The 13,584-nt window shown below is 33.7% G+C and overlaps 1 protein-coding gene across 10 annotated transcripts in view; it reads right to left on the reverse strand.

Annotated features, from left to right (window-relative positions):
- The window catches only part of KANSL1L (KAT8 regulatory NSL complex subunit 1 like), a 132,160-nt gene that overhangs the window by 20,688 nt on the left and 97,888 nt on the right, over window positions 1-13,584 (reverse strand). For 7 of the 10 annotated variants that reach the window (XM_023259653.2, XM_045034433.1, XM_045034436.1 and 4 more), the window contains 2 exons: window positions 3,000-3,146; window positions 939-1,104 (listed from right to left, as the gene is read on the reverse strand). In XM_023259653.2, the coding sequence (XP_023115421.1) occupies window positions 939-1,104; window positions 3,000-3,146 (313 nt within the window). The remainder of the gene's footprint in view (window positions 1-938; window positions 1,105-2,999; window positions 3,147-13,584) is intronic. The other 3 variants (XM_045034440.1, XM_045034439.1, XM_045034437.1) reach the window with 1 other exon arrangement.

Below are 13,584 nucleotides of genomic sequence, written 5' to 3' on the forward strand. Positions count from 1 at the left end.
ATTAAAACAATGTAATGTGCTTATGGGTATGCTAAGCCCAAATGTTGGCTGATTATTGTTGTATTTATTATTGTTTCTATCATTAAGTTTTCCTCAAAGATGGAATAACACAGCTCCTGCCAGAAACTTACTTCAAAATATTATGTAGCTAAGAAACCACTCAAATACTGGTAAAAACAAAACACAAACAAACAAACAAAAACTAAGATTCAGGAATCAGGGCAGGAACAGGTACAAGAAATAGTGTTTTGTGAAGACGAGCCATCCCTGGATGATTAAAACCGAAAACTGAAAAGGAAACAAAAGCCCATTTGAGACGTCTTCCCATACAGAGAAGAACCTGAAATAACCAGTGTGAAGAATGTTTCCTTTCTTACCCTAAGTATTTACTTCAGTTCAATACAGAAACAACTGGAATGGTTCCAACAAAAATCAAGAACTAGAAACTTAAAAGGAGATGGGACTGTATGTGCCTCATTTACTCAGTTATGGATTATAGATTTTCTTGAGGTTCAAAAATTAGCTATACCTAAAGACGGACAATTTTCTTCTCTTGGGAAACTCATGCTGATTATAAACAGAGGAATGTTATATGGCAGAGAAAATTCCATGCAGAATAACACATGAGAAAAAGAACACTGACTTCCTGACAACCATTTCAACAGCATAGTCAAGTTGTCAATAAAATTCTAAAAATTTAACCCTGAAAAGATCAAAAGCTAGTCTGTAATCAATGTAAATCAAAACAGTTTCCAAGGAACTAAAGAATCAACTTGCAAAGATAGAACGTTAACTCAGGATTAATTCCTCTATGAAAACTTTAATTCTAATATCTAATGACAAAATAATTGATACAATTTTGATTCCATATATCCATAGGATTACATTTCACCATAGAAATATGCAGTTACTTAGAAATTTTTTATAAGTGGACTTACCTGACGGCAATGATAGGACAGAATGGAAAGAAGAGTCCAATTCTGATACATGCTCTCTTAATATCTGAGATTCTGAATTGTGTTCACAGCTACTCCAAGTTGAAGCTGATTGCAAACAAGGCATTTGCGTCGTATTTAAAAATGTTGTTTCTTTTGAAGGCAAAGTCTGCAAGGGAAAAGAAAGACTTCATTTTTGCTTAAAAACTGAATCACTCAGAGAGGATATAATAGTTATCAAGTACAGTATCTAAATGACACAAGAAAGTTCTAGTTTACTAAGTCACCTTGGAGAAAGAACTTGAAAATGACAAAGGGATATACTCTTTGTCATTTATTCAAGGTCACAAACATGATGAGATTTCACTAATCCCTTTTCACTTTTTCAAAAGGAAGAGCCAGGTCTTCCTTTACCTTACAAAATCACAATAAGGAAAAATAAGTGTGAAGAACTTTGGGTTAAAAGACAATGGCCAGGGGTGCCTGGGTGGCTTAGTAGATTAAGCATCAGACTTCAGCTCAGGTCATGATCTCACAGTTTGTGGGTTCAAGCCCCGTGTCAGGCTCTGTGCTGACAGCTCAGAGCCTGGAGCCTGCTTCGGATTCTGTGTCTCCCTCTCTCTCTGCCCTTCCCCCACTCATATTCTGTCTCTCTCTCAAAAATAAATATTAAAAAAAAAATTAAAAACATAAATACAAGACAATGGCTACATTCCACATTAGTGACAACTGTAACTGATGGTGAGCAGGTGCTATGTTAGGATTAAGAATTGTGCATACTGTTTTCCTCATTGCAATCTGTTACAATCAATGAATGAAACTGGATTCTCTGTCTTAAATTCCAATGCAAGAAAATATCTACACTGGAATAACCGTGAAGTACTATGAGCATTGTACTTTTTACATTAGGTAAATTTTGACTTAAAACATTAAAAGAATATGTATAAAACACACAATATGTTACACGAGTTTGCATTTCTAAAAATAAAGATTTGAGTCCAGGAATCTTAGGAAAACCATGTTGCTAAACCAAAAAAAGTTATCTTACTACATTAAGAAGTACATATTCTGTTTAAAATCTGGATTTTAAATTCTTTTTTCTGGTTATAAAATTAGTAAACAAGCAAAGATCTATAAAATAGAGAAAATATTTTTACAGTAGAGCTCACCTGTACTCCTTCCTTCACTCTTAACCTCTATTATCCCCTATAATAACATTTGGACTCATTGTGTTTTTTAATGTAATTGATATTTAAAATGCTAATAAGAGATCTTTAGATGCTATTTTTAAACACTTTTATTTTATAAACTTACATGAGGTCTGTCAACTTTCTTGAGTTTGAGTTTCTTAGCTAACCTTGGCATTTTCTACGTTTCCATAGCACCTTAGGCACATCTATCTCTACCACAGCATTCAACTAGACTTTTTTTGGACTATTATTAGCTCCTTGGAAGGTTGGGACTATAATTTGTTCAATGCTGTATTCCCAGAACCTGACACAGTCCCTGACATATGGTTGAAACCTGAATGCTAACCAACTGCATTTTATTTTATTTGCTTTAATAAAAATTAAGTGAATGCAAACTCTCAAATGCATGTATGCCTGAGACTATTTCACTGGGGAAAAAATAGTTCCTGTTAACATATGCTAAAATTTATCATGCAGTGACTTCTGTTTACATTCCATTAGCCAAGACCTAGGTCACAGAGTCATACCTAGCTGCAAGGAAGGTTAAGAAATGCAGTCATTCTGGGAGGTCAAGTAAATCGATGGGTTTTTATAAAAAGATATAATATGTTTATACATGATTATAATAATGTGAGTTGTTTCCAAGATTTATTCTAATGATATGTGTATATTTATGGGAACAACTGCTGTTCTTTATCTTTACAGGATACACTAATACTTTGGACTCACTCTAGAATTATTTGTCCTTTTATGATGTACTTCAGAAAGATATAAAAAAATCTTTGAAATTACAAAGAAAAAAGGGTGCTAACCTCCCTTTTCCTTATATGGATAGAGCATTATGAACAAAAGGTGATAAAATCTGAATATTTACCATATAATTAGTTTTTTCTTGAATTTTTTCCAACTCCAGGAAACCCATTAGCCAATTTGAAACTATCCTAAATAATTTTGGAGACAAGTGAGGGGCACCTAGGAAAAGGCCTTTTTGTTCCCTGCAGAGAAAGTGAAGCCCGGGAGGCTGAAAAGAAATGGATGGAAAAATAAGAGAAAAACCAGGAGATTCTTGCCAATAAAAACTCAAATGTTTAGAGGGTATGATCGATAGTTCCATATGCTGCAGAAGATTCAAGCAAAACAAAGCCAAAAAGTATCCACTAAACTTCTTAGCTTTAATAATGAAAAATTTCATATACATAAAAATATATAATTTTTAGGGAAGGCATAAAATAAAATATTAGAAGGACACCTATACTTACCATCCTATTTCAAGAAACAGAACAATACCAATTATGCCTTCTCCTCCTACTCCACCCTCATTAGCCTGCAGCAGATATTGCTACTTTCCTCCAATACCTCTGCTCTCTTTTTGTCTGTTGTAGAACTGCTGATTTTCAGCTAGGCACATTTCTCAAGCCTCTGTGGATCTAAAAAATTACTTAAATTCTAGCCAGAAGTCATGTGTGCAACTTCTGGGAAGTGACCTTTTAGGTCACTCATTTCCTCCATTCCTCCATGTTCTACTTGAAACACAGCTGTGGTGCGGAGCTACCATAACCATGCAGATGAGGATAATACAGGATTAAGCAAAAGAGAAGCCTAGCTCCTAGATCACCATGTAGAATGTGGTTGTCATATCTAGGATATTTTCAATCTAAGACAAAGAAATAAACTTGTATCTTGTTTACGTCACTATGTAGGGTTTCTGACAAATGCAGCTGAACCTGTATCTTAACTAATACAATGTGCCTCTTTAACCACATTTTTCTCTTATTATTCCAGGAGTAATTGCTATTCTGAATTTTGATTTTATTATTTCCTTTATAGTTTTTTCACATAAATACATGTAATTCTATATAACTTTTAAAATCTGGATCCTTTGGGACACCGGGGTGGCTCAGTTAGGCATCTGACTTCAATTCAGGTCATGATCTCATGGCTGGTGGGTTCGAGCCTCGAGTCGGCTCTGTGCTGACAGCTCTGTCTCTCAGCTCTCTCTGCCCCTCCCCCTCACCCACTCATCCTCGCTCTGGCGCTCTCTCTCTCTCTCAAAAATAAACATTAAAAATAAAAAAGATGTACATAATAACCATTAAAAATAAATAAAATCTGCATGCTTTAAAATGTATATAGACAGAAAGTTAAGTGTACTTTCCTGCTGTATTTCCCAACATTATGTGCATACAATTCATCATTCTCTTCTGTTTATAAATATCTAGAATGTTTCTCGTTTTTTACTACTACGAACAATGCTAGTATGAATATCTTATTTGTCTCCTGGCGTATGGGTGTAAGAATTTCTCTAAGAGTATGTACACTGTTAGAAATGGATTTGCTGGGTTAAAGAAACACATGAATGCATACATTCAATTTCACTAAATATGTTGTATTACAAAGTAGTTGTAACCAAATTTACACTCCAACAAAGCAGATGCTGGTGCTCACTGCATCAGATTCATGCTAACATGCATACTGTCAGACTTCTTATTTTTGCTAATTTCAGAGCATACACATATTCTCTTATGGTTTAAACTTGCATTGCTCTGTTTACTATTTAAGTTGACCACCTTTTCATTCCTAAAATTGGTCATTCACTTTTCCTTCTTTTGAGAAATACATATTATGATGTTTTTTCTCTAAGAATGTCTTTTTCTTACTGATTTTTAAAGTTTTCTTTACACACTCTAGAAAATTACAAATCCTTTGAAGGTTCTATCTATTGCTCCCTGTCTGAGCTTCTCTTTTCACTTTCTTTCTAATGTCTTTTGATCAACAGATGTTAATTTAAATATTTCCTTTATATAGAGTTTGTACTTTATATCTCTATGAGGAAATCTTTCCCTACCCTGAAGTCAAAGATATTCTTCCACTTTGCTCCCCCTAGTTGTAAGGTTTTTTGCCTTTGTACTTAGATCTTTACTTGAAATTAATTCACATGATGTGAATCCAACCTTAATTTTTTCTTATATGGATCATCAATTTATCCGAACACCTTTTATTGAACATCCTTTCCCAATTGATCTACAATGCTACCTGTTATATACACCACATTTTATATGTGTGTGGTACTATTTCAGGATTTCTAATGTTGTACCATTTGTGTCTATGCTAAATAACCAATGTCTTAATTACTACATGTTTAAGTCTTGACATATGACAATGCAAGTTTCTCCAACTTGTTCCTCAGGGGTATCTTGGCTACTATTGGCTTTCACTCTTCTGCATAAATTTTAAAAAATGCTTAACTTCCAGCAAAAAACTGCAGAGCTCTTCTACAGTGAATCTGTAAATCAACTGGGAGATTTTTTTTTTTGACATCATAATTAAAGGTCATCCAATCCATGACTATGACACACCTCTTCATTTACTTAGGTTCTCTTTAATTTCTTAAAAAAAATTTAATGTTTATTTATTTTTGAGACAGAGAGAGAGCATGAACGGGGGAGGGACAGAGAGAGAGGGAGACACAGAATCCAAAGCAGGTTCCAGGCTCTGAGCTGTCAGCACAGAGCCAGACGCGGGGCTTGAACCCATGGACCGTGAGATCATGACCTGAGCTGAAGCTGGATGCTCAACCGACTGAGCCACCCAGGCGCCCCTCTTTAATTTCTTTTAATAAAACTTTATAATTTTCTTCTCTAAAAAGTCTTCACATATTTTTCTAGGTGTACTTCTAGGTACTTGAATATTTATTTTTTCAATTGTAAAAGGAATTTAAAAATACAATTGACTTTTATACTTTGAACATATCCCACAATTTGGCTAAACTTTCTTATTCTGATAATATATTTGTAGTTTCTTTTACTTTTCTATTATCCAAACATATTATTTACAAATAGTGACAGTTTAGTTTTTTTCACTCAATTGCAATATCTTTATTATTATTTAGAGGGTTCCAAACATGCTAGATGGGTTCATCAGTTCAGTGATGATTAGAAATGATCAGAGGAGATATTATTTTGTTCCATATTATAAAAGAAATGCTTTTAATTTCTCAGAATTAAGAATGATATGGTTTAAGAGTAATTGTGGGATTTTTCTAGGAGGGTATATTCTTTATCAGAATATATTCCTAGGTTGCCAAAAGTATTTTTTAAATATGTAATGTTGAATTTAATCATTTACTTTTTCTGAATCCATTGAAATAATTACACATGGGTTTTCTTTTTTAATTTAATAATGTGGTGAATTAATGATGTTAATAAAGTTTTAAATGTAAAACCAACTTTGGATTATTCTTGAGTAAACTTGCTGGGGCTTATCAAATTTTGTTCAAAGAATCAGAAATTGAATTTACTTTCTACACTGTATGTAGAAATTTATTGTATATGTGCGTTTGTTTTAGATTTCATTGACTCCTATCTTGATTTCTTTGGGATTAATCAAATATTACATTTTCCCCCTCTATTAACTTAAATTTATATAATCTTTTACTTTTTAGTGGTTTCCCTAGAGATTATAATGTGCATTCTTAACTTTTTTGCTTTTAGAGAATAAGATAAATTATTTTCTTACCATTTCCCTGAAAACATTAGAACAGTTTAACTTCATTTACTTTCCTCTTTCTGTATTACTGTTATTTTAATTTTATATATATTCAAAACACTACAATATATTACTATTAAAATTTATATTACCCATGTATTTATTTACCCTTTCTGTTGTTCTTAGCTCTTTCCTACAATTCTGTACTTACAGAATTGTGTTTACAGGATCATGTGTCTTCTTCCTTTGCTATTATTATACTGTAAATTTGCTGACAAATTCTCTCAGCTTTTATTCTCAGTTTTTATTACGTGAAACCTTTGTATATCACCAGTTTCAAACGATTTTTTGTGATTATAGAATTCTAGGCTGGTTTTCATTTTTTCTTTTAGTATTTTAAGGATGCCTTCAATTCACCTGGCTTCCATTATTTCTGATGAGTAGTTAAGTCTTATTGTTGCCCTGATTTAAAGATAATTTTTTTTTACCCTGACTTCTTTTAATATTTTCTCTGTGTCTTCATTTTAGCAGGCTGGCCATAATATGCCTTTATGTAATTTCTATATATTTTTCTTTTTGAGGTTCACAGAACTTCTGGAATCTACAGGATAAGGTCTTTTTTTAGTTTGAGAAATACTACTTCTGCCCTATGCCCTAACATATATGGGTAGATTTTTTTTCACTGTCACACACTTCTGGTTGTTTAATTCTTTCTTATCTCTGTGCTTCTCACCTTAGTATTTTATATTTAGTTTATTAATCCTGACTTCTCTAATTTGTATTCTAATTTGTAATTAAATTCATCTGGTGAGGTATTAAATTTCACATGTTGTATTTTTCAGTTTGAAATGTTCACAGGAGTCTCTTTAAAAAAGTAGATTCCAATTATCTGGTGAAATAGTCTGTTTATTTTTTCTACTTGTTCTCTTTGTTTTAAAACATATGAATCACAGCCATTTTAAAGTTCTGGGCAGCTAAATCCAATATCAGAATCACCTGATAGTCTGATGCTATTGTCTGTTTTTCCTCTTGAAGACTAGTCATGGGGTCCCATCTTTTGTAATACCCAGTAATCTTTAACCGAATGCCAAATGGCTTTTTTTTTTAATCAAATGTCTCCACATGATGTAATCTTTCTGTACAGAGCGTTCTCTCTCCCTACTGCTAAGTAGATACAGTGCAGATTTCTTTCCTTTAATCTAATCTGAATGTGTCCTAAGTCTGGGTTTCAGTCCTAGTATGGTTCATAGATCTGATCTGTTTTTAGCCCTTCAAGGTTTTCATCTAAGTGTTTGATGTATTTTATAAAAATTTCTCCTGATTATCCAGACTTTAAGAAAATTAAATCCTAAGAGTATACTTTAAGCCTCCTGCTCTGTGCATCTGCAGTATTCAGCAAATGTTGAGGAGAACAATGTCAAAATGGTTCTGAAGTAAAATCTGGCCATGTGATTTAGGTCTCCCAAACACCACCAACAGCATCCTCCATAGCTATCATCTATGAGCATGTGCACCAAATTTGAAAATTCCTGCCAAAGCTCAGATGAAAGTGGTTGCACAAACCAGCTCCCCTAGGTGTTTCCTCCTCTGAAGACATACATATGTTAGACTTTCTCCTCTAACCTCTATATTTAATTAATCTCTTCTCACATTTTCTGATTCTTTTTACTCTACATGTTTCATTTTGTATAATTTCATTTACATCTATTCCCCAACAACACAATTCTCTCTTAATCATATTCCTAATTACCTAAATTTATTTTTCTTAGATATATTAAACTTACTTGGTTTTACATTCCGTATATGGTAATTGCAACATCTGAAGTTTGCCAGTCTGGAAATGAGCTTACCTATTTTAAAACCCAATTTTTGTCTTTTTAAATAAATCACATCCAAAGCATAATTTCAGACTTTAACGATATAAAAGGCCTAATTTCTTGTTACGAATTTTATGCATATACTCTATTTTACATTTTTAATCAGAGCCTAAGGCAGACAAAGGCAAGCTCTTTGCATTTCTGTGCAGCAGCAGAGTTAAGTTCTAGTTCACTCATTAACAGAGTGAGTAGCCTTTGAAGGCCCTTAGCGTTATGTAGGATCTCTAATATACCTTCCCATATCTCTTAGGTTCTAGGCGTCAGCTCCAGTCTATCACAAGACTATTGAACAAAAATTTCTCTCTCTCTCTCTCTCCTTTCTTTGTTTCATTTTTAATTCCGTGGCTTTCCATTTTTCTAATCAGATTAACCATGCATTATATAAAATATCCTTTACATTTTACATTCTAATATTTTCTACCTGGAGGCTTTCCTGAGAACTATTCCACCACATTCCTAGAACAATAAGTTCTGCATTAGATCTGGCAATTCAAAGGTGACTCTGACCTTTAAAACAATATTTCAATAAAATGCTTTTGTTGGTCACCATACTACAGTAGGGTGAAGAATGAAATAAGAAACCAGAGACGTTGCAGTGTTTCTCTAGGAACCCAACATTTGAAAGAGATAAATACAAACACTATCAAATTTATTGTGGAGGAAAGAGATTAAACAATAGCTAAATGAGATATGCTATTTAAAAATAAGTTTTGAAAGGAGAAGAGGTATTTCCATTTCTGTCCATGAATAAGTACAGCTATGAGACTTATATGAAACATTTATGTTTCATATAACACTTTTATGGACATCAAACAACTTGGACAATAGGCAGCAGATGACTGTTATACTTGAGAGACAAAAACAAATGAAGTGATCCTATAAATCTTGAAGCTTTTTGCATGAAGCTATGTTCCTCAGATTTCGGCACATGGAAGGGGGTCCAAGTAGAGCATGACAGTCTACCTGATTTGAAAAGATAGATATTAAAGTTTGGGGAGAAAAAGGTAGCCACAATTTGTAGAAGAGATTACCCTAAGAGAGGAAGCTATGCAGAGAAAGGGCTCCAGAAATCCACATGGAGTCCTTTTCAATTGTTTGTCAAATAATAATCTACACATGCATATAATGAAGCAACAAAGGCGAGTCTAAGAACAATTAATTTGGCGGGGTGGGTGGGGGAGAGGAAGCAGGAAAAAAGAACAAACAACACATGGGAGAAATAAAAAACAGCAAAATGGTAGATTTAAACCTAACTACATCATAATTACATTAAATATAAATGGTCTAAATACTCCAATTAAAAGGCACAAATTTTCATATTGGATGAAAACAACCTAAACATATACTATCTACAAAAAAACTGCTTTAAATTTAATGTCATAGATAAGTTACAATAAAAAATTATACTACCCAAGCACACTAATCATTAAATTAGTGTCAGTGAAAATAGATTTCAGGATGTGGGCAAACATATAAGAATAAAAGGGTCAAATCATAAAGACATAAAAATAAAATATCTATGTAGGTACTAAACAAACTTCAAAATATCTGAAGCAAAAGCTGAAATAACTAAAAAGAGAAAGAGACAACTCCACCCTTATGACTGGATATTTGAACACAAGTGGGAAGAAAATCAGTAAGTAGATAAAAAAAAATTGACCATTATTATCAACCAAATAAACCTAATAAACATTTGTAGAAAACTCCATCAAAAAAAAAAGAATATACACTCTTTTCAAGTGTGCATGTATTATTCCCCTAGACTATATGACAAGCTATTAAAAAAAAAAACCTCAATTTAAATTAAATTTAAATTAAAACAGGATGCTTTCTACATAAGACCATTCCTTCCAGATCAATAGACAGAGCTGACATACCTAATACATATAAACACATAGACTGAGGCAAAACATGAAGACAGAGAAATAGGTTTAAAATGGAAGAACAAGACAAAACTTCAGAAAAATAAGTAGATGAAATGGAGACAAACAATCATATCTGACAAAGATTTCAAAGTAATGGTCATAAAGATGCTCACCAACTCAAGAATGGATGAATACAGTGAGAATTTCCAGAAGAAGTTAAAAAAAATCAGACCCGAAGAACATAATAACTGAAATGAAAACTATACTAGAGTGAATAAACAAACAGATTAGCAGATGCAAAACAGATCAGCAACCTGGAAGAAAGGAAAGTGGAAATCATCTAAGCTGAACAGCAAAAAGAAAAAAAATAATTAAAAAAAAAGAAGATAATTTTTTTTTTAATTTTTTTTTTTCAACATTTATTTATTTTTGGGACAGAGAGAGAGAGAGAGACAGAGCATGAACGGGGGAGAGGCAGAGAGAGAGGGAGACACAGAATCGGAAACAGGCTCCAGGCTCTGAGCCATCAGCCCAGAGCCTGACGCGGGGCTCGAACTCACGGACCGCGAGATCGTGACCTGGCTGAAGTCGGACGCCCAACCGACTGCGCCACCCAGGCGCCCCAAAAAGAAGATAATTTAAGGGACCTCTAAGACAACATTAAGCATACTAACATTTGAATTATATGAAGTCCAAAAGGAGGAGAGAGAAAAGGGCAGAAAAATCATCTGAAGAAATGGTAGCTAAATATGTCCTTAACTGAGAGAAGGAAACAGACATATAGACTCAAGAACCAAAGAGAGCCCCAAACAGTATGAACTCAAAGAGTTGCACACCAAGACATGTAATTAAAATGGTAAATATTAAAGAAAAGGAGATCATCTAAAAAGCAACAACAGAAAATAACAGTTACATACAAGGAAATATCATGAGACCATTAGTGATTTTTCAGCAGAAAGTTTGCAGGCCAAAAGGGAGTGCCGTGCTATACTTACAATGCTTAAAGAAAAAAACAAAAACAAAAACATACAACCAAGAATACTTTATACAGCAAGACTATCATCCAGAATTGAAGAAGAAATACAGAGAACAAGAGAAGAAATGAACAGGGAAGAACTACAAAAACAACCAGAAAACAATTAATGAAATAGCAGTTAAGTTCAAGCTATCAATAATTATTTTAAATTGAAATGGACTGAATCTTCCAAGCAAAGACATAGATAGGGTAACTGGACAAATTAACAACAACAACAACAACAAAAATCCATCCATTACTGCCTAACCCAGACTCACTTTATACCTAAAGACACATATAGACTGAAAGTGAAGGGATGGAAAAAAAAATATTCCATTCAAGTGAGGAGGAATAGAAAGCTGGAGTGGCAATACTTAGACAAAATAGATTTTATTACTTATGTCAGACAACATAGATTTTAAAACAAAGACACTAAAGAGAGACAAAGAAGGGCATTACATAATGATAAAGGGATCAGTCAAACAAAATGATATAAGACCTGTAAATATGGATGCACTCAACAAAGGAGCACCTAAATACATAAAGCAAATATAAATAGTAATTAAGGGGAAAATTGACAGTAATACAATAGCAGTGTAATACTATTCTTACATAGATGGACAGATCCTCTAAACAGAAAATCAATATGGAAACTGACCCAAATGGCACATTAGATCAGAAGGACTATGTGTGTACACACACACACACACACACACACAAAATACTGTCTTCAAAAACAGCAGAACACACATTCTTTTCAAGTACATATGGAACATTCTCCAGGACAGATCACATGTTATACCACAAAACAAATGTCAATAAATTTAAGAAGAATAAAATCCTATCAAGCATCTTCTCCAATGACAATGGTATGAAAATAGAAATCAATTACAAAAAACAAAAAAGGAAAAAACACAAACACATGGAGGCTAAACAACATTCTACTAAATAGCCAATGGGTCAACAAAGAAATCAAACAGAAAATGAAAAAACACCTTGAGACAAATGAAATGAAAACACAATGCTCTCAAATCACCAGGACGTAGCAAAAGCAGTTCCAAAAAGGAAGTTTACAGAGACACGGGGCTACTTCAAGAGAAAAGAAAAATTTCAAATAAATAATCTAACCTTACACCTAAAGGAATTAGAAAATAAAGACCAGAGTTAGTAGAACGAAATAAAGATCAGAGCAGCAATAAATGAATTAAATACAAAACAAAACAAAACAAAACAAAAGCAAACAACAGAAAAGATGTATGAAACCAGGAGATGATTCTTTGACAAGATAGAATTGATCAACTTTAGCTAGACTCATCAAGAAGAAAGAGGACTCGAAATCAGAAATGGAAGAGAAATTACAACTAACACTAGAGAAACACAAAGGACTATAAGAGACTACTACAAACAATTAGGCCAACAAACTGGACAACCTAGAAGAAATGAAAAAATTCCTAGAAACATACAATCTTCCCAGACTAATCAGAAAGAAATAGAAAATCTAAACAGATCAGTTATTACTAATGAAATTGAATCAGTAATCAAGAAACTTCCAACAAACAAAAGTCCTGGACCAGACAACTTCACAGGTAAATTCTACTAAACATTTAAAGAGTTAATATCTATCCTTCTCAAACTATTTCAAAAAATTGAAGAGAAAGGGATGCCTCCAAATTCACTCTATGAGGCCAGCATTATCCTGATACCAAAACCAGACAAAGACACTACAAAAACATTGCAGGCCAATATCCCTGATGAACACAGACACAAAAGTCTCAACAAAATAGTAGCAAACCAAATTCAACAATACATCAAAAGGATCATTAATCATGATCAAGTAGGATTTATATCAGAGATAAAAGGGTGGTTCAACATTCATAAATCAATGTAATATACCACATTAACAAAATTAAAGATAAAAATCCTTGTGGATCAGTTGGTTAAGTGTACAACTCTTGATTTCAGCTCAGGTCATGATTTCATGATTTGTGACTTTGAACCCCATGCCAGGCTCAACACTGACAGCATGGAGCCTGCTTGGGATTCTCTCTCAAAATAAATAAACTTGGGGCGCCTGGGTGGCGCAGTCGGTTAAGCGTCCGACTTTGGCCAGGTCACGATCTCGCGGTCCGTGAGTTTGAGCCCCGCGTCGGGCTCTGGGCTGATGGCTCAGAGCCTGGAGCCTGTTTCCGATTCTGTGTCTCCCTCTCTCTCTGCCCC

This window comes from Felis catus, chromosome C1 (genome assembly GCF_018350175.1).
Source record: "Felis catus isolate Fca126 chromosome C1, F.catus_Fca126_mat1.0, whole genome shotgun sequence".
NCBI classification, from domain to species: domain Eukaryota; kingdom Metazoa; phylum Chordata; class Mammalia; order Carnivora; family Felidae; genus Felis; species Felis catus.